The sequence below is a fragment of the Semicossyphus pulcher genome, unplaced genomic scaffold (genome assembly GCF_022749685.1).
Source record: "Semicossyphus pulcher isolate SPU_LCO1_2020_fin unplaced genomic scaffold, fSemPul1.0.p SCAF_21, whole genome shotgun sequence".
Lineage (NCBI taxonomy): Eukaryota > Metazoa > Chordata > Actinopteri > Labriformes > Labridae > Semicossyphus > Semicossyphus pulcher.
This window is the reverse complement of record NW_027211695.1, coordinates 9,624,077-9,650,058: the sequence shown is the minus strand read 5'-3', so window position 1 is coordinate 9,650,058 and position 25,982 is coordinate 9,624,077. Positions and strand designations below refer to the sequence as shown.

At 40.8% G+C, this 25,982-nt stretch overlaps 1 protein-coding gene across 1 annotated transcript in view; it reads left to right on the top strand.

Moving 5' to 3' along the window:
• The first annotated feature begins 1,788 nt into the window (after positions 1–1,788).
• Positions 1,789–25,982, top strand: part of slc8a4b (solute carrier family 8 member 4b) — a 62,490-nt gene continuing 38,296 nt past the window's right edge. Inside the window, exons 1-9 of the mRNA XM_069671803.1 lie at positions 1,789–1,881; positions 2,103–2,255; positions 2,350–2,577; positions 2,695–3,108; positions 5,902–6,012; positions 6,112–6,264; positions 8,700–8,796; positions 8,993–9,184; positions 10,682–10,874. Coding sequence (XP_069527904.1) covers positions 1,831–1,881; positions 2,103–2,255; positions 2,350–2,577; positions 2,695–3,108; positions 5,902–6,012; positions 6,112–6,264; positions 8,700–8,796; positions 8,993–9,184; positions 10,682–10,874 — 1,592 coding nt within the window. The 5' untranslated portion in view covers positions 1,789–1,830. The remainder of the gene's footprint in view (positions 1,882–2,102; positions 2,256–2,349; positions 2,578–2,694; positions 3,109–5,901; positions 6,013–6,111; positions 6,265–8,699; positions 8,797–8,992; positions 9,185–10,681; positions 10,875–25,982) is intronic.

The window sequence follows — 25,982 nt, the reverse complement described above, 5'->3', positions numbered from 1 at the left end:
TAATTTAGTGCTTTACCCAAGAATACTTTGGCATATAGATTGGGGGATCAAACGCCAAATGGGAATCGAACTACCAACCTTCCTATTGGAGGGCGACCCACTCTATCTCAGAGTCACAGCTGCCTCAAAATAGGTTTTTTTTAACAGACCACCCAAGCTATGGATCATTTTTCTTCCAGTCCAGCCTTCCATTAACTTCAAGTTTTACGGCTCTTTTCAGGCTTTAATTAAAGACACTTAGGCTGATTTAAAATCAGCACAAGGTGTTTTTACAGTGAAATCAATTAAAGGCAAACAGAAATAGTTCATAAAATAGTCCACTGAGTGTGATGATTGGAGGGTTGAATAATGACTCTCTTCCTGTTTCTACCCTTTCTCTGTCTACCTTTAGGATTCAGACGTCGTTCCAAGCTGCAGCGACCCAGTAGAGCTCCGTAGAGTCCAGTGAAGGCCCGGCTGCTTCAGCAGAAATGGCTCCAGCAGCCATGTCTCTGCCGCCACCCTCTCTCACCTCCCTTCGCCCCTCCCGTCTCTCCTCATTCCTCCTCTTCTTCCTCTTTTCCTGCTTTCTCCTGCTGACATGTCCTGCATCGGTCCACGCTGGCTCATCCGAGAGCAACTGCTCAGCTAGTGGAGACCCCTGTCAGGAAGGTAAAGAACCTAGGGATTAACATGATAAATTTCTGTTCTTAACCCTTAAGCAAGAGCTGCTTGTTGAAGGGTTAAGTAAAGGAAGGGTTAAGCCTCTGGTTTGGTTATCCGTCTTAGCTACCTATATCACTAGACTTTCATCAAAGGCGAACATGATTATATTCAAGTTCACCATTGATGATCAGATTTCTGCAGCCTAATTTTCGGGGAAACCGATACATGCTCCACTTTTTAATTGGCTAATTTAAAGTATTACAAATCTATGGAGGCTTATTCAATGAATTCTATTTCCTCTTAAAGATAGAAGCGATAATTAAGCCTGTAATTCAATATTGATAAATATGTCTGTATTATAATCAAAGCAGTAGATGCATGGAATTCTATGCCTTGATTGCATTAAAGCGCCTATAATTTAACCCAGCATTAGTATTCTGAAGATTTAATGGCCAAATCTTCATTGTCAAGGTTGCATTATTCATCCAGGATATATTGAGCAATTATATTACCAAAATAAAAGAACTTAATAATCAGCCATTTAGCCCTAGCATTATACTGGGGGGATCACTTATTCAGTTCAATAGCCACTAAAGCTCCATATTGAGGTATTCCTATGGTGCCTTGATATAAAACAACATTTTCTCTTTCATAAATCATATAGAAACATACTTTGGAGTTGCAGATAAACTCTGTGGCCTGTCCAGGGGGTCTCCAAATAAAAGGGAGGAGATTTATTTGCCACTTTCCAGGTGCTAATGTTCTTGCTTAAGTCAAACAATGTCAGCAGAATATTCATCACACAACCACATCAGCGACGCCTTACCATAAGAAGCCAACAGTGTTTCATTGCCTTCGAGCTAAAACATAACACTGGTGAGTTATCGGACCATTGTGCCAATTTACTGTCCTGAAACTGGAACGCACTGATCCATTTAATTAAGTTTGAGCAGGACAAATGGGACCATATGGAAAATCTCGTACTTCTTGTAATCCTTAATCAGGTTATACTGCCAATGAGCTTTATACAAAATTCCCACTGAGGACTTTTTATGAACAATGTTTAATTATGATCTTTAATTTGTTTACATTTCAGGAGTGGTACTGCCCGTGTGGAACCCTCAGAACCCTTCCGTAGGGGACAAAGTGGCTCGGGCCATTGTTTACTTCGTAGCACTCATCTATATGTTTCTGGGCATGAGCATTATAGCTGACCGATTCATGTCTTCTATAGAGGTAGGAAAGAAATGAATAACCACAAACTTATTTTACTTTTAAGATATAATTGTATAAATGCATAAGTTTCATTTCATGCCTTCCCTGCTTCCCCTTGTTTCCTTTCCTTGCTTTCCTTGGGTACTTCCTTCACTTCTTGCTTTTGCTTTTTGTGTATTACTTTCCTTTCCTTTTCATTCCATTAACTATACTTTATTCTCCTCTCCTCCTTTCCTTTCCAGGTCATAACCTCCCAGGAGAAGGAAATCACTATAAAAAGGCTGAATGGTGAGACCACCACGGCCACGGTCAGGATCTGGAATGAGACCGTTTCTAATCTCACTCTAATGGCCTTAGGTTCCAGTGCCCCTGAGATTCTGCTGTCTGTTATTGAGGTGAGTAAAATATGAGCCGGGGTGGTTACACATTAGATAACCTGATACAAAAAGTAATGGGAACACGATAATCTGATTTTCACCCCACCCATAGGTGTGTGGTCATGGTTTCGAGGCTGGGTCTCTGGGTCCCAGCACAATTGTTGGCAGCGCTGCCTTCAACATGTTCGTCATCATCGCCCTGTGTGTGTACGTGGTTCCGGACGGTGAGACGCGCAAGATCAAACACCTTCGGGTGTTCTTCGTCACGGCCGCATGGAGTGTCTTCGCCTACATTTGGCTGTACTTGATTCTGAGTGTCTTTTCCCCTGGAGAAGTGGAGGTGAGGATAAACAGAAATTAAAGTTGAAAGAGAGGAAAGTTCTGGAAAAAGGAAGGAAAGGGGAAAAAAGGAAGCTAAAATGAGGGTGCTGCTAACTCTGTCTCCTCTCTCCTGTAGATATGGGAGGCGGTGCTGACCTTCCTCTTCTTCCCCCTTTGCGTGGTCCAGGCCTGGGTGGCCGACCGTCGCCTCCTCTTCTACAAGTACGTCCGTAAGCGTTACCGCGCAGACAAGCACCGCGGCATCATCATCGAGACCGAGGGGGCGGATGGAGGGATAGGGGGCATGGATGGAGGAGGAGGCGGAGGAGCTCTGGGTCCAGGGGGGTTCACAAAGATGGACATGCTGGAGCTAGACGGGCAGATGGCATTGAATTGTCACAGCGGGTTGGATGGTGGGATGATGGAGGAAGGAGGAATGAAGGACGAGGAGGACGAGGCCAGAAGGGACATGGCAAGGACGCTGAAGGAACTGAAGCAGAGGCACCCAGATAAAGACATGGAGCAACTGATTGAGATGGCTAATTATCAGGTAAGAAGGAGCACATATTAGCACAACAAATTAGCTATGTACTTTTAACAATGTATATAAATACATAAAAAGAAAAACAAAATTACATTTTTGAAACATGCTTATTTGATACAACTCTCATGTTTGTGTGTTCAGTATTTAGCTCAAACTTGGAGGTGATTAGCTTGTTTTAGAATAAAGATTGAAGGCTAAATAGCTAGCTGGCTCTAATTAAAGTTTAAAGCTCAATAATGAACAAAACCAGAAACATTGTGGTTGTTAAAGAAAGTTCTAGGAAGGTTGTGATTCTTTGGGAAGGTACAAGTATTAGAGATAGAAAACAACAGCCAGGGTTAGTGACTTCCTCAAGTAGCTGTTGGCTGCTGTTTGCCCCAAAAATAAGCTAACCTAGCGTCCCATAACTTTTCCTAAAGCTACAACTTGTCATATTTTCTGTTTCTGTTTGGGTTAAACAAAGGCATTAGAGTTGCTAATAGGCACATTTCAAAACTCTAAATAGAGCCAAGCTAGCTGCATCCCCCTTCATGCAGCCTTTATGCTAGGCTAAGCTAACCACTGCCTCACTCTTTACCTAATTTACAGACATTAAAGTTGTATCAACTTGTAAGCTAACTTTTGGTAAAGAAGCAAAAAGACATAAATGCACATTACATTTCATTCAACCATGCTAATATGGTGTTTACATTTGTATGAATATGACTGGGTGTTAATGTTATGGTAAGCTGCTAATTATTAGCGCCCTGATGAAGCATGAATGAAGCAGCTGCTCTCATATTGTTCAACTTGTTTGCTCTGTCTCCACTTCATTGCAACATTGCTTCTTTAAGTTTTGTTCTTCACTCAGCTTCTGAGCCACAGACTTTTACTAGAGTAACATCCCATCATGCATCACATTTCATGTTTGACTCCTCTGAGGATGACAATGTGTTGGAGGTGACGCTGTGACACTTTCACTTGTGAACATGGTGTGTTAGGTGAAAGGGAAGTGTTCGAAGAGCAACCTTTGAGCTTTTTTACTTAATTAATTTGCTTAACTAATTCTATTCATTACACAAGTTCCTTCCTACACTTAATTAAAATTAACCTCTTAATTAATCTCTTCTTATGCACATTTATTTCTTGGATATCGAAACCAGGCTATGCACACACACACACACACTAAACATAAACACATTTATAAAGAAGTTAATTGAAGTGTTGGCTGCGTGTCAGATAGACAAACACTCTTTAGTCTTTCTCACTCACATAATCAGATACACAGTGTAAATATATATTTAAGGACACTCCTCATGTAATGTTATCTGCTAATAAAACCACTAGTCTGCAATGAGGATGGTGCCAGTTGGCTTCATTGACAGCACTGTAACGTGCAACTCGTCTGCCATCCAGGTGATATTTTGCCCGGTAAGTTATGTGAACGTTAGATGCCGTCATCCTTGACCTTGGAAGATGTGTCTTGACAAAAAACTTTTAACGAGAGGTCCACTTCTTACCTTCTTACTGACCTTTCAGACCCCTCTTTAAGGCTGAAAGTAGAACGTAAGGGGTTCACTAGCAAGTGAACCTTGAGTTAAGGTTTTTTGGGGGATTAATATTTGCGATTTTAAAACTAGTGTCTAAAATAGATGGACATTTAGTGCTTTATTTTAAATTTAACTTTCGGTTAAATTTGGAATTAGTTTAGTTGAGTTTTGATTGTCACTGAGCCACACAGAGATTAATCGACTAGTTGGTTAATCTGCGCTCGTCCCTGGTGAAGAGAAAAGGAGTTGCTACTAGTTTAAACACACCTCTTTGTTGTAACATGTACTCGTGCTTTCTTCAATGTTGAAAAAATATTTCACTCATCCAACTGGCACATTAAATTAATACTCTATTTTGCTAAAGTGAAGAAGCTATCCAGGTCTCCACGTGCTTTCCCTTTTGCTGTTTTCCTTGCTTCTTTCTCTTGCCTCCTCTCAGAATATTTTCTGGGTTCAGTTGCAAAGGAGGGAAGGAAAATAGCTTGGCAAGCACCCCAAGGTGCACCGGGCAACTCCCAGATGTTTGTTGCATTTAAGCCTCCCCCTCCCTGCAGCTCCTCCCTCAGCCTCGTGCTGTAAATAAGTATGACAGCTACACTGGAGATTAAACTCTCTGGACAGATTAAGGTTATTGTGGCCGTAATGCACCATTAATTAAAAAACTAAATGGTGGCTCTCTTGGATTTGGACTTTTATTAAGTAAAGGCAAACAATTACTGATTCCATCCCTCCGAAGAGTGAAATAGCCGGCCCCTTTTCCTCAAATTTGAATAAATCACAGCGATCCGAGCTCCAAGGCCACATTTAATCTAATGGTCTATACAATATATTTGTTCATTTCTATTTGGTGGATTGGTACGATATTAAATTGCTTTTCATCCAAACATTTTCAGGGAAATAATTTCTTCTAGATTGATAGATCTATTGTTTGCCAACAACTAAAGCCTTGTGCATTATGAAGAAGTTATTACTTCATGAAAATGGACGGTTATAATTTATTTTGTGCCTCATCTTCTTGTGTACGAGGTGGATTTAAAGCTCAAACACCCACCCTTATAAAGTTTAACTTAAGTTACTCTATAGCTGACCTTTGACCTCTAACCTCGCTTTGATCACGTACGAAATCCCAGGGGCGATCAAAAGCTTATCCTTAAAATTGCAGCTGTCCGTTACATAAAGGAAAGATTAACCTTGACAAAGACATTAAGTTGTAGATTAGCATAATGAATACAATACGTCCATATGTTAATTGATTAGTTTTGCCGATCAGGTCCTGATGCAGCAGCAGAAGAGCAGAGCCTTTTACCGTATCCAGGCAACCAGGATGATGATCGGAGCTGGAAACATCCTCAAGAAGCACGCCGCAGACCAAGCTCGCAAGGTGAGATATATATTCTCCCCTCATAGCCATTGTACCTGTTGCTAAAAAAACCCCACCCAATTCAGGCCTGACATGTACTTTTCCTCTTTTATTTTCCAGGTTGTGAGCAGCCATGAGACGCAGGCCCAGGAGGACGACCCTCACACCATCAGGATGGATTTTGAACCCCCTTTGTACCAGTGCTTCGAGAACTGCGGCTCCTTGAAACTGACCGTTTCCAGACACGGAGGAGACGCTGGAGTTACTGTCAAGGTTTGGGATAAGTGCAAGGCTTTTGGGTTGTTCAGAAGGAGGATGTGTGTACAGAAATGTGTGTGTGTAAGGGAAAGAAGCCAAAAAACACAGAAAAAAGCAGACACCAGAGAATACAGAAATCTACTTTGAACTGATTTCAATCACAACTTTGGCAGTTTTCCTAGTCTTAGTCTGATCTTACACATAACATGTTTTCACTCTGGAGGCTTTGAGCATCCTTGTTCTCTTGTCTGGTCAAAGGCTGGTAAAGGGATAGAAATGGGTGATTGAGGAGTATAGAGGACAATTGGGAATACACAATACACAACAGTTTATTTTTCAGATCTTTAGCTTTCAGCTCAGGTTGTAACTCAAAGAAAACACATATCCTCTTGCAAAGGCTCATTGATCTTGGGCTTAACACTGGCCTGATCCTCTGAATAAGAGATTTTCTTTCAAGTCTCCTACAGAGAGTTTGTGTCAGTGGAGTGATATCTGATCTGCTCGCTATCACTACAGGAGCTTTGCAGGGCCTCCTCTTTTCTTCCCCTGTATACAAATGAAACTATTTTGCAACATCTATGTTGTCTGTAGAGGAATCCTGATGGCATGGTCTCAGTCTGCCGTCTAACAAAGGCTGATTTTGTCAAGTAAAGTGGCCCACATTTAGCCCCCGCAAACGCTCTTCAGACATGGTGTTAGAGAAGTGCTTTAGAAATTATTTTCACCAAAGAGGGTTCTCGATGACACTTGATGGTACAAGTGTGGCTGTTGATGTTTTATTCAGCTCTAGGTTGGAAACTTTTGTTAGCCTTTTTCAATCTCCCAAAGAAGTTCAAAGATGATGATTTTATCATCTTAAAAGGTTTAGCAACTTTAGCAGAAGCCAGCAAATCAATCAAGTAACAAAATTTCATAAACATTTTTCATATTTTAAGAATGATTCAATTAACTACAAATTTAAACCAGCTTTAACTTATATAATTTGCCACTTGGGACCAATGGAAACAAGCTACAAATAGGCTATAACATGTTATCACCCTTTAAGCTAATATGGCTAACCCATTAGCAAACATTTCAAGATTTGGCAGATACAATCAACATTAGCTTTATTAGCTGTATCCACCTTATCAATGTTAGTCCAGGTTGGTGTCCTTTTAAGGTTTGTTTGACACTCCAATGATACCTGGGTGAAATATGTTTCTTTAGCTGCTAAATGCTTCATAAATTACACAAGCTAGTGGCTAACTTTGTCTGTCAGCCATTTACTGAGCAGTAGGTAGTATAGTGGGACTTTTATTGCTTTTTGTCTTAAAAATTTGCCATCTACACAAGAAACAATGCTGATAACAGTTGTGACAGTGAAGTATTGCAGTGAAATTGCAGGTTTGATAACCAAAACACTGAGCTAAATGCTAACATGTTATGGAAAGTTCAAGCTAACAACACAGTGATGATTCCCTGAGGGCTAGAAAGTATCTACGACAACTTTGACATGGTGATTACAGTTTTTAAATTGAAAATAAAAACAGTAAAAACTACAGCAGCTAGTTAGCTATAATCGTTTGTACCTGGCAAAAACAATTTAGTGATACAAAATAATGCCTTACATGAAGCTAGCTTAGGTGCTGTATTTTAGAAATGTCATATTTAGGTGTTTTATGTTTTAGTGTTATAGCTTGAACCAACAGTACTACAGTACTAAAAGCCTCGCTATGTTTTTGGCTACACATCAACATCAAATTTTTCACATTTTTAATCTTCTATCTAAAATATTAAAAGCAGCACTCCTTGTGTCTGAAGCATCTAAATTATTGTTAAGCCTTACAGTATTCCCAGCACTATAAGACCCTGTGATGGATGCATTCAAAAGTAAATTTAGCGCTGTGTCACTCATAAACATTTCATCCAGAGCTAAAAATAGAGCTGAGCTAAGAAAGCGACTACAATAGCACCACCAACTCTGAGTCACAGATTCAGCTTTGCTTACAAAACAGCTTCAGATTATTGTGAAGTGAACTGAGTTTTTTCCATTTTTTTATATAACAGAATCTGTTCTCTGATCCTAAGAAATCTAGGTAATTTTGTTAGGATGGATAGGGTTAATAACCAGGGCAGACGGAGAGAGAATGGAGAGAAAGAGAGGATACAGGGAAAGTTTTGTTGAACAATCTTCAAAGTCTTTGTTATCAGACTGTATCTGACCAGAGGGCTCAGTTTAATGAAGCTGTTTCTCTTGTTTTCTCTCACCCTCTTGTCGCTTTTCCCCAAATGCCTCTCCTCCTTTTCTTTCTCCCCTATCTCTCCCCTCTTCTCTGTATTCTTCCTCTCCCTTTGTGTTTATCTACCCTTTTCCTATCTGTTCCTTTCTGTTTCATCTTTTGACGGCTCTCTTCGCTCTCTCTCTCTTCCCCTCGTCTCACCCCACTTCTCTCTGTTCGTATCTCCCCCAGGTGGATTATCGCACAGAGGACGGTACAGCAAACGCAGGTTCGGATTATGAGTTTGCCGAGGGAACACTGCTTTTCAAGCCAGGAGAGACCCTCAAAGGTAAAAATGACAATGACAGTAACAATTTATGACATGTTTTCAAAGAACGAGTCATTGAGACAGAGGTTTAAATTATAGAGGTCATCTTGCAACTTTTTCCCCCCTAGCTTTAAACATAAATTTGCATAAAGAGTGGTACTGTGGACTATTCTGTAACAACAGCCGAAAATGACAATACACGCAACTCTTTCACTAGAAATCACAGTCGGAGTGATTGATGACGACATCTTTGAGGAGGACGAGTATTTCTATGTCCACCTCAGTAACCCTCGGGTGGTTGGTTATCCTGAGATTGGCACTGCCCCGCTGGATGCCAGTGCCACCCCAAAGGCTGTACTGGGTGACAACCACACAGCCACAGTGACCATCTACGATGACGATCACGCAGGTAAGAGGAACCCCTGAAGTTAAGTAATTTAACTGAGACAGCAAACGTAATACATTTTGAGGTCAGATCTACGCTTACTAAAGACGAGCGAATGCTTGAACGTTGACACGAGAGAGGCTGGCGTGAAGACACAGGTTAAACAAATAAGGGCAGAGCATCACACTGGCAGGAAACAGAGGAGGGCAGGAAGTAGAGAATCTGTAATGAGACATAAGGGGAGTATCAAAATAAAACAGGATACACAAGTCATGAAACAAGGTAACAAAAGGGAACTTAACTAGCAAGGAGACATGACAAAATTGACAAAGGATCCATCGGGTGCATCCTTCGCGGCCCAGCGTATCCTGAAATTCATTGCAGGCCAATTCAAACGAGATGGTGTAGTCTTAAACAGCCGAGGAATACACTTTTAAGCTAAATGTTTTTGGTTTCAACTCAGTCAAAAAGCTAGCGATACAAAAATAAAGAAAGGTACCTTGATACCTCAGTTCTTAAGGATGTACCCAACTAAGAATTTTGTAATTCGAATCACATGTGGCTGTTCAATGCGAAGCTCTAACATCCTTCCTTTTTTCAGTTTAGCACCACACCAAACTCCTATATAAACCTACATGAGTCCAAGATTTTACCACGTACACATGCTGTTGACTGTACTTTAAAACATGTCCAGCGTGGGCGTCGGTTTAGCTCAGCGATTAAATCGTGTGTCCCTGTGTGCAGAGGCTACAGTCCTTGATGCGGTTACTCCCACCCTCGGCCCCTTGTCATGTGTCAACCCCACTCACCCCTCCCCTGTTTCCGACACTATCCCTGTCCCTCTCCTAAATAAAAGGATAAAAAAAAGCTCCCAAAACATCCAGTTCTAGCTGACTGCTGTCTAACATTAACATTAGCAAAGCATGGCACGTAGCTTTTGAGTTTAAGACCTCTGCAGAAATTCTGTTCTGGGTAAAAACCTCTTGAAGGAACACTGAGGAGTGCAGATATTTGACAGACAAAATGCAAAGCAACTGGAGGTGTTCTCGATTGCTGCCACAGTTATGGGGCAACTTTAGTTCCCATAACCTTCTGTGCAAAATGCAAAACAGACAAAGTGACTATGTAATTATTTTAACTATATGTTTTTGCTAGAAATGTGTGCACTGGACCAATTAAATGAAGAATCCCCAAGGCGTTGCTTTGCTGTATAGTCCCAGGATATCCTTATATCGTTGAAAGAGTTCCAGTGCACTCAGTTTTGTTCACTTACATGAGTTTGATAAGACCCAAAGAGAGTTAAAGTGATGAAGGCTGAGAGGAGAGTGGGCGTTTACCTAATGCTAATTATCTTTCATCTAGAGAGAGTGGGTGGAAATCTATTATCCCTTTCACTATATATATGGTACATGGTACACGTTGGAGAGCTAGTGAGTGAGAGCGTAGGTGTTTATCAACCTCATTTTACATCTGTGGAGTGTTTCGCCAGTTCAAAGAACTTTTTCTTTTGTTCTTTCTTAGGTATTTTTACCTTTGAGACCGCCAGTCAGAGGGTGAGTGAGAGTGTAGGCGTGATGGAGTTGAAGGTGCTGAGGACATCGGGTGCCCGAGGCCTGGTAGCTGTCCCATACCGAACCGTGGATGGCACCGCTAAAGGAGGGGAGGACTACGAACTGGCCTCTGGCAAGCTGGAGTTTCAGAATGACGAGACCATGTAAGTACAGACGTGTTGTAACGGCCGTGTGACCCAGTTTTATGCACGTCTTATGCAATTGAAAATCTGAAACCCAAAGCTCACTTGAACCATTACCTTCCTACACAATAGGTTTTTCGAATACATAGACATAACAGCCACTCACGGCATCCATTACTGAGGTTGATTTTTCCCCATCGTCTAAAAAACGACTTTAATTTATGAAAAAGATGTTGTTTAGGCGCCAATAGGTGAGTGACACCCTTTTTGATTGTAAATGACACGTTCCAGTTTCCCGTCTGTGTGATTGAGTCTCATTCAGAACTGCTGTTCAGGTTAATTGAGTGTTAACATGCATTCACAGTATAAACAGCTCTATTAGGCAGATAACAGTGTAATATTGCCACTCTTCAAGGTAGGTTACTCTACATTAATATGCTTGCACACACGTTTGCGCGCGGCACACACACACACTTGCTCTGGTGTCCTTGGGCACATGCATTTTTAATATGCTGATGTTAGCGGTGTTAAATTGACCAATACATAAAGCGGTTGGGAATGCAGTTTCCTCAGAGCCTCCTGGGGCCTATAAAGCAAGAAGTCTCCTTGTGTGAGAGAGTGTGTGTGGTGTTGTTCTCACATCTCTAGGAGGACCGATTTAAGAGTGAGGACGTTCATGCAGAGTGAGGACATTTTTTACCGGTTCCCTCTCACTTCAGGTGACTCTTTTCTGACAAGGTTGGAAACTAGTTGGGGTTGAATAAGTAGGGCTTAAGTTTACGACATGGGGCTACTTTATGTATTAATGTTCGTGTATATCTTCACAAGTACACTAATACAAATAAGTGCATGTGTGTGTGGTTGGATGTCAAAGGGAGCCAACTGTTGGCAAGGCAATTCAAAAGCTGCTCATCTGTGACTTCCCCTCAGAGAAAGACTGAGAAGGTGCAGTGTGTCTCTGCCTGTGTGCTCCACATTTTTGAACAGGGCCTTAAGAGTGAGGACTTTTTCGTCTTCATAGAGCTGTTTGACTGTCAAGTATTTGGCTTCAAGGTTAAGAATTGAAGTTCTTAATTTAAGTTCTGGGCTAATCCATGAACTGTGGTTGTGAGGAAGTCTGCAGCTTAGGGGGATACACGCTTCCACTGAGGGTCCTCCAAAGTAAGGGAGGACAAACGTATGTGCGGATGTATGAGACCAGAATATAAAAATGAACAAGTAGCTTGTTACCAGCCAGCAGCTAAGTATGAGTGTCACTACAAGGGCAGAGTTTGCATGTGTGTGTGTGTGTGTGTGTGCTTGTGTCATGTCAAATTAAAGCTTTAATAAGTCAAAGTCCTTCCTATTTATTAGGACACCACTTTAAGCAAACAGTATGCATGTAATCACAGAAGAGTATGTGTTTCTCTTGTAGTATATTTTACTCTAAAGAAACATTTCAGATTAAATATGAGCCGCCTTGTCTACTATAATAATGTCAGAGATGCTTTGGCATCACAGTGATCCAATTATAGCGTTCGGCTGCATCAGTGTGTCTGCTCTTTTCGAGAAGATGGACAAAGCAGACACAAAGGAGGAAGAGTTTGTATAAACAGGATGCACTCTCCCATAATATCCCTGCCTCTCTATTTTCTTCTTCTTTACTTCGTTTTTTTTGCTGCTTCTCCTCTCGGTGTGTGTGTGTTTTTTCTTCTCTTTTCATTATTACGCCTTTAAACCACTTCCTCTACACAAATGTAAATCAGCTTTCATCCGTTACACTCGTTTGTTTATTTCCTCCCTCCATCGTCTCCGTTTCTCTCTTTGCCTTATTAAATGTTTGCTCTTCGTTGACCTTGGATTTGCTCTATGTAGCCATTTAATGCACCCTCCTGTCTTATATCTCTCCTTTTGTCTCTGTCAGGCAACATCTCTCACCCTTTATTTGTGTCTGGTATATTTTTAGGATGCTTTTTGTGACCCCCCCCCCGCTCTCATTCACCTTCTCTTTTACCCTCACCTTCCTGTCATCTCCTCCTTCCCTTTCTCTCTTCTCCTCATTTGCATCTTCCGCCGTTCTTCCTTTCACCTTTACTTATTCACATCGGCACCCTTATCTTCCTCCACTATGCCTTTCTTAGCTCCTCTCTTCGTGTCCTCCTCCCTCACTTCCTCCCTTTCATCCCTTTCCTCATCCTCTCCATCCATCCATCTCTGTCTCAACCTTTAGTCAGACAAAAGGGACTTACTGCCAAGGCAATTTAGCCAGATCACAACCCAGACATAACTCACCATCACACCTCCCTCCATTCTCCCTCACCCCTCCTACAGTATTTCTGTTCTGTTCAACCTGCGTAATAGGTTTGTTTACCCATTTTGTCCTGCATTTAAGCAAGCCCCATTAATCTGTCACTTTCAGTGTTTATTCTGTGTGTGGGAATGAGCTTTCTGAAAAGTTCAGAAAAATAGTAGAAGGACGGACATTGGGATGGGTGGGGGTTGGATGTAAAACGGGTGAAGCCGGTGCTGCTTAAAATTCTGATGAACATCTAAAAGGCGCTGGAGCTGAACTGACAAGAGGAGAGCGATGGGAAGTGAAGACGGAAGAGAAGAGAAGCGGGGTCTTCAGCTCAATTTCACAAGCTCTGATCTATAGAAACAATGTGATATTGATCCCACAAAGTAAATCACATCTTCTCTCACTTCCTGTCATTAGAGGTCAGAGGTCAGGCTTCAGCAGTGCATCTTCTTTATTTATAGTTAAGGGAGGTGAATGATTGTGAAAATGGGGATTTAAAGGGCCACTCCATCAAATTAACACATACTGTCAGTTTACGTAATGCAGAATCTCTACTGTGGCTTTGTCGAGTCCAAAGGCATAACCCCCTAATGATGTCATGGTGATGTCATCATGATTATCTCAGCTCAGTTGGAGACTGCACATTTATATTATAAGCCTGCATGATAAACAGGAGCGGTTTAGAGGGTAGGGCATTTAAAAGGCAGGCAGGATGTAAGGAAAGGTGCAATCCTGTTTAATTAGGACCCAGCACTGTTTTAGTTTGGTGACATTCTTTGCAATTCTGTTATGTGGAAATCCAAAACAGCTTGAGTCCCCTTTAAAACTTGGACACATAAATAAATGCAAGGCTGCATGCAAACCAAGAGGCCTCCCTGCCATCTAAATTATAAAGGGAAATAGTGGAGTAACATTTTCAGTGAAAATGTGGTTAACTTCTCATGGAGGGAGAAGGAGATTGACTCTGTTGAAATGTGAAAGGTGGAAAGAGAAGATAAAGAAGGATGTCTTAGTTTCATTACTTAACTATGAACTGAGGATAGAAGTGATGGAGACAGGGAGTAAATGTGGAAATATTCTCTCAAAAGAGTGAGTCGCTCTGTGGGAAATCACACACACACATATGCATATATAGAGAGCAAAGTGAAACTATATTTATACACTCTAGAAAGAAATTCATTCTCTCTCAGCTGAGGCTACGAATGCTGCCTTCTCTTGTTTGCTAACAGAGTCCCTCCTGTCTGTCTCTACCTCAGCCTGCTCTCTCTTATTTGTTCTTTCTGTTAATCATGAGGGCATGATTGTGTAAAGTCATAGGCTAAATAAACAGGGTGTGTTTTTGTATGTGTGTGTGTGCGCGTCTGTGCGTGTGTGTCTGAGAGGGAGAAGCAGAGGCTCAGCAGGACCAGTTTATTCTTAGTCTTCCTCTGACCTGCAACTCAGTGAACAGTTACTGCCAAGACGAAGACAACAGCTTGTGTGTGTGTGTGTGTGTGTGTGTGTGTGTGTGTGTGTGTGTGTGTGTGTGTGTGTGTGTGCGTGTGTGTGTGTTTGTTTGACTGTGTGTGAGGTCCACTCCCCTGGCTGCTCATTATAAATTTCAAACAGGTGTCGCCACCAAACTGTGCAGACTCCTGTTCAATTAATGCCTTACCCTGTGTTGGCTATGTGTGTGTGTGTGTGTGTGTGTGTCTGTGTGTCTGTGTGAATGCTCTTATTTAAAGTAGCAAAACATTGTGGCTTTTATAATTTTTGGTCCCTGAGAGTACTTAAAACCTTTTAAGCTTGCAAATGAGTCTGTGCCATAACAATGTTGCTAAAAAAAATAAATAGCACTTCCGGATACATTTTTCAGCCTTATACACAAGTATATAGAAGAGTTAACACACCTCCTCCGATCCGAAGGTTGACTGCTACAGTCTACATGTTGAAGTGTCCTTGGGCAAGACATTGAAGCTAGGTAAAGCAAACATAAGGTAAAGCTGTCTAGCTAGTGTAGCTAACATTAACTTAAAAATTTGGTCTTAACAAATGTTGGAAAAGGGTCTTAAACATACCCTTGGTGACAAAACTTGTTATTGTGCTAAAAGTCTAAGGCTAAAGAGCCATGTTAGCTTACATGCTGTGGTTGCTGTTGAGTGTGCCTCGTGTAAATTCAACAAAGATGGTGCTGCTAACTTTAGCTTAACTATGATCCCCAACTATATTTTGAGGGAGTTTAAGGGGGAAAAAACCTGGAACGCTTGGTCTTGGAAGTTTCGCTTGTTTTAACCTGTTGGTAGTAAGCTAGTTAGCCAGACATGCTAACGGTTAAAGTTAATGTTAAAAGGGAAAACACTGTTGTTTTATTCCTAATGCTTCAGCTCTTGTGCTTCTGATTTTAGAAAGGAAAAAAGAGACAGCACCCTCAAAACTCTTAAATTAATGCATACAAAGTGCAGAATATTGTTCCCTTTGAAGCTCTGTATACACTGATATGACATTAGGAGAAATCCAAAGCTTGTCAGACATGCTTAATTTGGAAAATTCTCATCATGCGTCTCAGACATCAACACATTTCAACAGGCAACCTTGACTCATCACTTAAAGAAGACTTAGACTGTTATTTTGTTTTCTAATGCGATAAGAGAGATCACTGAAACATCCCCTGAGGTGCACCAGCTGAATTCCCACTTCACAATATTGAGCTTCTCTGTAATCCCAGCGTGCTGCCATGTTGCTTTATGTGTTAATAATGCCCAAACACAAGTTCTTAGTGTTTTTGACAAAGCTGTCAGAAGAGCTGTGATCATCCATTAGCTGCTGGTGAAGGAGAAGTCAACTTGTAAGTTTGAAACAACACATTCTCCCTTTGGCAATGTTACTTGGAATAAACAGAAAGAGACAGAGGAAATAAGAAGAAAGTGAAAGTGTGAGCTTGTGTGTGTTAATGTGTGCGTGTGGGTGGGTGTTTGCTGTGTCGAAGGGCTTGCAAAGTGTTTGATATTTGCAACCTGTTTCTCCGTCTGTCACCAAAGTAGGGTGACTAACCCAAAGCTGTTCCCAAAATAAAACATCCTTTGAACTCCAAATCCACTCGAGCTGTGCGCTGTATGTGTGTGTAGTTTGCGTAAGAGAGTGTGCATTCAACGAGTGTCTTTTCGTGCGCATACAGTACATGGAGATGCGTTTGACCTTGCTTGTTGCTGCAGGTGCATATTTGTGTGTGTGTGTCGTTTGTTGCTCATCTGGCAAATGTTATATCATGTCTTTCTCTTAATACACACACCCACACACACACACACGAACACACACACACTTGCATGACTGCATATTGTCCCCTTCCTGCTTATCAGCACACAACTTCATAAACAGTTTATCACCATATTGAGATAAAACAGGTTTCACAAAGCAGATTGGATTTGATTCCTGCATGTGTTGTTTGTCAGATGTGACTGAGCCAACACCATAAATAAATACAGCTTGACTGCTGTGCATCATGGGTAAAGGTATAAATGAACTGATAGTACAGTAGAAAAACATATATATATAGCGCAGGTATTATAATGATGTTTGCATGCTGCTTTCCATGAATCTCGCATGTTAAAATTTTCAAGTGGGGGGTTTGTCACAAACACAGCATGCGATCCGGTGAGTTAGTATTCATACTGCTTCCTGTGAGGCATATTTATGCAGCAGAGCCTGTATTAGAAAATATCCACCCTAAAACCCTTTTACACAGTGGAAAACAGCCTCGGGTAATCTCACAACGCTGAGGCGATTTTGTTAATACAGAAGATAACTGAACAAACAGTGCAGCTTTTTTTAAAAACCTTTATGAAAGAGATAAAAATGTTGATTGTTTATATTGCATTATTCCTAAAACCTCGCAATGTTTACAGGGAAATATTTTAGCTTGTGAAAAAAACTGAAAGGACGAACATATGAGAAAGAAAAATGTCAAATGCATACTCAAATATTTCAAAAAGATCATGGTAATATATTTGATAATTCTAGTTGTTTACTTCGACCTCCTTCCCATTATTCTGACATCTTCTCAAGGCTGTAACCAATTGCACCTTTAGACAAATCCAGGGAACAACACCTTGCAGTGTTATTTGCACAATATTTACATAAGCTCTGGCGATGTCAATTGGCACAAACATTGTGGCTTTACTTGGAATGGAGCTTCACCATGAAAGCAATGAAAATTCTTCCCATATTGAGTTTAATTTACACTCACAGCAGACGCTTAGGATTCCGCCATATTACTTGTTATAAGTTACTGGTTAGAGTCTTTTCCCTGGTAATTTACGTCACTGGACCAATGACTGTATATAAAGATGGATGACGTGTCTCCATCTACTCAAAATACCCCATGTGATGGGTGCTGCCATCTTGCGCGGGTGGAGCCGCTGGCCGTAGCCACTTCTGCTAACCAAAACACACACTTAACTTACAGAAAAACATCAAGGATCCCACACGTTGGCGTATTTAACAGCAACCAGCTTCTTGTCTCGGTCTGAAGCAGACGTTCACAGATATGTAAACTTCAATGACTGTAGTGATTGTTTTCGTTACGTCTCCTCTCGCCGTTTCTCCTCTACTCTGCTAATCCAGAACAGATCGGCTAACTATAAGTAAACTTGTCAGAAAAACACTTGAACAATAGTCAGCATGATAAGAACTAACTATACTGACAGAAACCATGTTTCGGCGTGTATTTTGATTCTATAGTTTGACTAATGTCCCATCTGTTAACATGGAGGAGGCGGACTTTGTGACCTATACTGCAGCCAGTCAGCAGGGGGCGTCATGTCGTCCATCTTTTTATACAGTCTATGGTTCGGACATAGGGGACCTTTCTGCGTGGAGTTTACGTGTTCTCCCGTGCATGTGTGGGTTTTTTTCTGGGTACTCCGGCTTGAAGACATGCTCGTTCGGTTAATCGGTGACTCTAAATGTGTGCGTGAAAGGTTGTCTGTCTCTGTGTGTGAGCCCTGTGATTGACTGGCGATCAGTCCAGGGTGTACCCCGCCTCTTGCCTAATCCTTTTCTAGCATTCTATTGGATTCATGAAAACAGACAGAGATGATTCTCTGCAGTTTCTTTCGATTTTTCTTTTTAGTCGATGAAAAATTTCAAAGCTTTCTGTTTTTGTTTGTGAATTTACTGTTTTTTAATCCTTTTTACTCCAGGTCAAGTCGTACAGTCACCCCTTTATGTTTAAATCTAGTGTTGAATGACATGTCTCTGACATAAAGTAGTACCGTTAATATCGTAAGTAATGTATAGTAACTAACATATCGTAATTAACGTGCCGTAATGAACTTATCTTAACTAACGTATCGTAAGTGACATATCGCAACTAACGTATCGCAACTAACGTATCGCAACTAACGTATCGCAACTAACGAATCGTAACTAACGTATCGACACTGACATATCGCAACTAACATATCATAGCTAACGTATTATAACTGACGTATCGAAACCAATGCATCATAACTTATGCACTGAACTAAGGTATAGTAACAAGCGCATTGTGACTAATGTATCGTAACTAACATATTGTAACTTACATATGATCGCAAACCTATCGTTACTAACATATTGTAACTAACATATCATAACTAACATATAGTCAGTAAGTTATTATAAGTAAGTTATTAGGTCATTATTTTTGTATAATTGCAGCATTTTGGGAGACATCGGTTATGCATTTTTAAATCATTCCACAAGGAAAATATATTAATCAGCACAATTTTATGCTTCATAAACTTTAGATATAGACACATATTATTGTGCATTTTGATGTTTTCTCTCCTTCAAGCCCCATATCCCTTCAGGTTTCTCTGCATTCTCCCAGTTCTCCTTTTCTCTATGTTCTGCCAAAAAACATCAGAATTCCTCCGTCTCTATACGGATGACAGGGATTTCTTTTTTAATCTTTCCCTGCTTGTTGCCTGCAAAACTTTTGATCCCTCTCATTGTAAGAACCACAAAGAGGAGACGGCGGAAAGCGACAGAAACACGGAAAGTAAGATAAACACTAAAAGGGAGAAATTATGGGAGCTAAAAAGAGGAGCTTTGTTGTTTTTTTGTTTTGTGGTTTTCTTCTAAAAATGTGTTTTTCTGCCATCGCGTGTCTGCTCTGGAAGTTGAAATATTAAGAACCGTATCATTAGAATCCCCATTATTTCTCTTCTTCCGTTTGGTCGCTCTTCATTTTGTCTTTCATTCCATTTCTCTAACATTTGTTGTCAGATTCTAAACCAACTACCACTGTGTGTGTATTCATGTGTGAGATACACGTCCATTGTTTTTCTTTTAATTAGCAAAGGGAAAAATTCTTTGTCCAAATGGATTATGAAGATTAAAGAGTCATATCACATTTTGCCTCAGTCACGGTCTGCCTGACGGAGAGAAAGATGGAGGACAGAATATGTTGAAGACGGGGCTGATTTGATGGAGTCAAAGAGCAAAAACAAAGATGTTAAAGTCAGAAAAAATAGAGGCGAGATAAAGATTTATATTCTTCTCTTTCTCTGCTCTTCTTGTTCCTCCTCCTTCTCTATGCCTCGTTAATATTCTCCCTCTTCCATCCCTCCCTCTTACCCCTCATCTCCTCTAATGTCAGAGCAGTCAGACTTAAGTAGCTTAAGACAACCTCTTTAACAACTTTGCCGGCTTTCTGTGTGTGTGTTTCTTCATGTGTGCGGCCTGTGTGTTCCATATTTCAGCTGTATATTGAAATCGATGTGGCAGCTGCCTTGTGTTGTATTCCTATTGACATTTCCCACTGTACTACAGTAATACCACTGGCACAGTCTAAAACGCACATACACACAGCCGCACATCACTGCTGGCTTCTTTCTAAACACAATTTTAACCCATTTTTAATCCCCGCCTCGGGCTCCCCTCTCCTAGTACTGCTGTTTAACGGTAAAAAAAGAAGTCAATTGAATTTGGTGTCTAAGAGGAAGCCAACAAACTGTCAGTAAAAGTTACCGTTTGATTTTTTACAGTGTAGTTTAGACAGATATTTTAAGAGGTGGGATTTTGCGATGCCAAAATACTTTCAGTCTTTGAAATGCTAACCTTGCTGCCTCTGCCTGTGTCTGCCTGTCTGCGTTTTTCACCTCTTTTTGTTGTTTTCTGGTTCCTTCCATGCCTCCGTCTCTTTGTTATACAATTCAGCGGTTTAGCATCCCTGTCACTCCCCGTCCCTGTTCTCTCTCACTCTCTCCATGTCTCCCGTTTTGCACGTCTTAGCCTTGCATCTTCTCCTGTGGTTGTTTTTTTAGCCCTGCAGTCCCAGCTATTTTCTCTGTCGAGCTCTAACACTCCCTATGGTCGGACTCACATGCATACACTGTGTCCTGCCAATGCATCCCTGTGATCAAATCCCCGTGGACTGCACACACCCTGTAATCACGGCTCTGAGGCCCACCGTGAGCTGCAGCAACAGGCTGCCCCTGCCCTTCCATGCCCATGATTAGAGCCTCAAAACGGGACAGATACAACCACTACACCCCCCCTCTACTCCCTGCCACCCATCTGCCTTAGGCCTCCCTGCTCCTCTGGCCTCCACCCTGCCACACCAAGACCACATTAGAGGCCACAGTGCAGGGCTCACTGACCACCAAGCTTCAGGGTGGGTCAGCTGGGGTGCTACTTTTTCTTTTGTTTACTTTATGTGACAAGTTTCTTAGTTATCCTAATTAACTGCTGCATGCATATTATGGTATGGCCTTGGAACTTGGCAGGCCTACATTTATAAATCCTATCCTGGGATTGTTTCAAACAACAAGGCCATATTTACTGAGACCGGTAGCCACTGTTTCCCACTACAGCTCAGGATATAAAAAACACTATGTTTCCCATAAACGCTCATCCTTTGTGTCTTTTATGTTTCTTTTTTTGGCCAGCAAAAAGATAAACATCAGAGAAGTGGCTTTTTCCACCAACCAATTGAAAGACTGAACGTTAAAGCCTTATGAGAGCAGGAATAGTGCCCTCTTTATCCTCTGTGCTTAAAAGCAATCCAGCAAACATTGAAATATTTAACTTTTAAAATTTCTCAGCGTCATTATGATTACTGCTTATTTTAGTGTTTATTCACAACTACTACAAACTCCCGACAAACACATGCTACACATCTGGTCTCACATCTGCTTGCCGAGTGCCGCCTCTTTTTTTCCCCCCTCTTCTTTCATGTGTCATCTCCCCTTTTGGAGATTTTCACCTACTTTTGTTTTCACATCAACATGCGTGTGGAGGAGGCTTGTCATCACGTAGCACATTGAAACAATGAAAAACCCACATCATAAGTAAGCCTGCAATAAACAGAAAGGACACTGTAGCCTTAAAGGTCTCTCTGTCTCCTCTCTGTTTGTATTTAGAGTGTCACAGTACAATTTTACAATGTTTTAATTTCATTGAGCAGAAGCTTTTGTCCAAGGCGACGTACATCTGAGAGTTAATACAACACACGCAAAGATCAAGACAGGAGGGAACAAAGCCAGGAAGTGCCAACAAATCATCATCATCATCATCATCATCATCCTGAATATCATAATCAACATCAACAACATCCTCAATATTGTCATCATCAATAGCAAGCAAAAGTGAGCGGCAACTAGGAGCCAGTGGAGGGATATGAACAGTGGAGTGACGTGTGCTGTTTTGGGTTGGTTGAAGACCAGTCGAGTTAATGCGTTCTGGATCATCTGCAGAGGTTTGACTGAGCAAGCAGGAAGGCCTGCCAGTAGGGAGTTGCAGTAGTCAGTGCACGATATTACGAGAGCGTGTAACAGCAGTTGTGTTGCGTGTTCTGAAAGGTAGGGACTGATCTTCCTGATGTTGTGCTGGGCAAATTGACATGACCAAGCAATCGAGGCCACATGAACCTTAAAGGTTAGCTGGTCGTCAGTTATGACGCCCAGGTTCCGGGTGACTTTGAGGGTATGAGTTCAGTTGGTCCAAGCTTGATATTGATCTTTGGTTGCATAAGAGGGACAGGCTGGGATGACAAGTAGCTCTTTGATAGTTGAGCTGAAGGAGATGTTCTTTCACCCATTTAGAGATATCGGAAAGGCATGACTAGATCCATGGGTTGCAAAATACTATATATGCTTTGGAGGCCTAAATATGCCTGGGCAGACCGGCAAATTAATCTCCATGCCTCTCTTCCTAGGTCACATGACTGACAACATTATAATCTCATAGGACAGAGGTCTGATCCCATGCTCTTTGTTCAGATCAAGGCAAAGAAAATCAGGAAACAATAACTTTTGTTTAATCCGCTTGTTTAATCTGTACTGCACTTTCACTGTTTTATTAATTTCATTTGACTTTTGTCCGCTCACATCCTGGATAAATCTTCTCTCGTCATCTCATCATCGTTGCAGACTTACTGTATACATGGCCTCATATCGCCCTACTGTCCCCCCTCTGATTGGTCAGAGGGCATCGTTAAATTCAATTAGAGCAGTGACCTCTGTTTGTGCATGATTGGAGACTGCTCTGATGGCTGTATCAATCTAATGAAGTGAAGAGGGATGATGATGAAGCCTCAGATTGTCTGTTGCTGTCCCATGGCGGGGATTACCCAACTTGTTTCCATTTTATAAGAGAAAAACTGGTAGGATTAAAAAAAAATTGAAGAAATATTCTGATTGCAAAAAGTGGTGAGAGCAGTGGGCATAGCAATCAGGTGCAATCAGTGCTTGGATAACAGTTTTTAGGATTTTAATTTGAAAGTGGCAGAGAGTGGGATGATAGTAGGTGGTTGGATTTAAATAAAATAATGTGATTGTAGGTGATGAGATTAATGGTTTTTAATCAATAATGTTTGATTAACTGTTTTTATTCCACTGCGAAATATCTGCTCAGAAATTATTACACTGCGGCACAGCTAATAAAGCTTTCCCAGTATGGGCCCTGTGCCTCTCAGTACTCTGAAATGTCAGGACTGTGATGAGGGGTTGAAATTTCGAATAAAGAGAATTTGTGGGTCGAAGTTCACCAAAGTTGAATCTGATGCAAAATGATCATGTACAACCTCTCTCATTAAGATAGCTTGGTCAGTGGTTCTCTGCTTTAAAATATCAACATCTCCTCTGGTTACTTTTAAGGACATGTAACAATCATTAACATATTGTAAATGTTGTTGAACTACAGTTTGATTATATTTAGGCTTCAGAACAACTTGGTACGTTTTAAGAAAAACACTACTGACATATTGCAACTGATGTATCGAAACTAATGTATCATAACGTTTGTATTGTAACTAAAGTATTGTAAATAGCGCATTATAATTAACATGTCATAACAAACTTTTTGTAACTAAAGTATCAAAACTAACATATCGTAACTAACATATCGTAACTTACGTATCGTAAGTAATGTATTGTAACTAACGTATCATAAATAACGTATCGTAAGTAATGTATCGTAAGTAACGTATCATAAGTAACGTATCGTAAGTAATGTATAGTAACTAACATATCGTGACTAACATATCGTAACCAACGTATTGTAACCAACGTATCATAAGTCACATATCTTAAGTAACATATAGTAAGTAACGTATAGCAACTAACATATCATAACTAACTTATTGTAACTTATGTATCGTAACTAACGTACTGTAACTTATGTATTGTAACTCACGTATCGTAATTAATGAATCATAACTAATGGATTGTAACAAACGTATTGTAACTAACATATCATAACTGATGTATCTCAACTAACATATTGCAACTAACATATCCTAGCTAACGTATTATAACTGACGTATCGAAAACCAATCTATCATAACTTATGCATTGAAACTAAGGTATAGTAACAAGCGCATTGTAACTTACATATCACAGCAAACGTATCATTACTAACATATAGTAAGTAATGTATTGGAACTGACTTATCTGAACAAACATAACGGAACTATTGTATCCTAACTAACGTATGGAATTAGACCTGACTAACAAGTATATAACGAATTTGTTTCACACGGGAAGAAAACCCAGAACGAGAAAAATCTTGTTTGTCTTATCAATTAATTAAGGACAACCTCCACAAATGACAGTGGGGGTAGCTACAGCACAATATTTTGAAGCTTTGGGACAATGACCAAGCTGCTGTTTTTGACAACTTGGGAAGTAGAACTGAGGCCCACCAGTGACCCACCCACGACCTGCTTTGGGTCTCAGCCCATACATGGAGGAACTGGACTCTGACAAGATGAATTCACACTGCTCTGTAAGAGTGATGAGCCAGTTCCTGACTGCACTAGCTCAGGGTAATCTGGTATGATACACACACACACACACACACACACACACACATACACACACTCAGTGATGTCAGAGTGATTAAATCACTAATAGCTTGCGGAGGAGACGATGTGACTCACACAAGCTCTCCATCGCTCTCTACATCTCTCACCCTCCCTCTCATACTCTTTCCAATAAACTTCTTGTTCTTGTTCTTCTTCCTCTCTCTATCTGACGCCATTTAACTCATTCTGACTTCTTATCTTCCCCTCCATCTTATTATTTATCTCCGATCTTCCCCTTTTTCCTTACAATTCATACGTCTCTCACTCATCCTTCCTCTCCTTTATTAATCTCTCTTTTTGCCCTCCACCTCAGCTCCATCCATCTTCCTGCCCTGTCGTCTCTTCACTTTTATTCTTCCCATCGCAGATATCTCCTCCGTCTCCCTCTTCATTTTAAGGGATGATATATCATCCCTCGCTGTCTTATCGCTCGCCCCTCCGTTCCTTCTCACCTCTTTTGCTCCCTCTTTTGCTGCATCGTTCCTTCTTACCGCTTCATCACTTGCCCTTCATCTTTATCACCTTTCACTTTATCATCATTCTTCTTTTCTTTTAAATTCTCCCTTGTTCATGTTTTTTTTCCTTTTGCATAAATATAGATAGCAGGCGAAGTTTAAACAAAGCGGGTTTGGAGGAAAATGGTGCTGGGGAAAGTTTGGTCGACACTTTTAAAAGTTCGGACAAACAAACCCACAACCTCATTTTATAAGCAGTTATTAGTGTAGTCCATTTATTGTGATTATCGATGTCTTTGGCGTTCCCAATAAAGCTCAGTGTGGAGAGGACTTTTGGTTTTAATGGTCAGTAAATACAAATAGAGGGCAGAGAAGGAGGTGAATGGTAAACTGAGGAGAGAGAAAAGAATGTAAAAGCAACAAATTATTTGAAAGAAGTAGGGATGCATATATTATCGGCACCTTCAGATTATGGCTAGAAAACGTCATATCGGCATCGGTAGATCTGTCATTTTTCTACCTGATATTTCCCTCCGATAAAACAATGCTTAATTATACCTAAATGCTTGATGATTCCCTAAAAAAGCTTGACATAATGCTACAACATTAACTCGTAGGAGGGGCCAAATCTCATTCAATCAACACTACAAATTTGATAGCCCATCTCAATGAACTGCCAGTGGGCCACTACAATAAGAGTATGCATGATATCAATTCTACTACAGGGGAGACTTGATGTTCTCTGCAGTTAGGTGGAAATAACGTGCCTAATATGTCGGTATCGAAATTAGCAAAAAGGGTTGGAAAATATCCGATATCAGCAGAAAATCCGACATAGTGCATCCCTAGAAAGAAGGAGAGATGCAGTTAAAAAGGTCCTGAGATGTGCTCTTGAGAGTGCACATATCATCTTAATGCACACAGAAGAAAGAGACAGAAGCTTCTTTTAGTTCAATGATCTGGAAATGCACATTAATTCCCATTTTGTTTTACAGATTTTCAGAAAGTTTGTTCAAAATTTGGACGGCTCCTAGCCGCATCTGTTAGCATCTGTAGCCAGAGGCGAGACA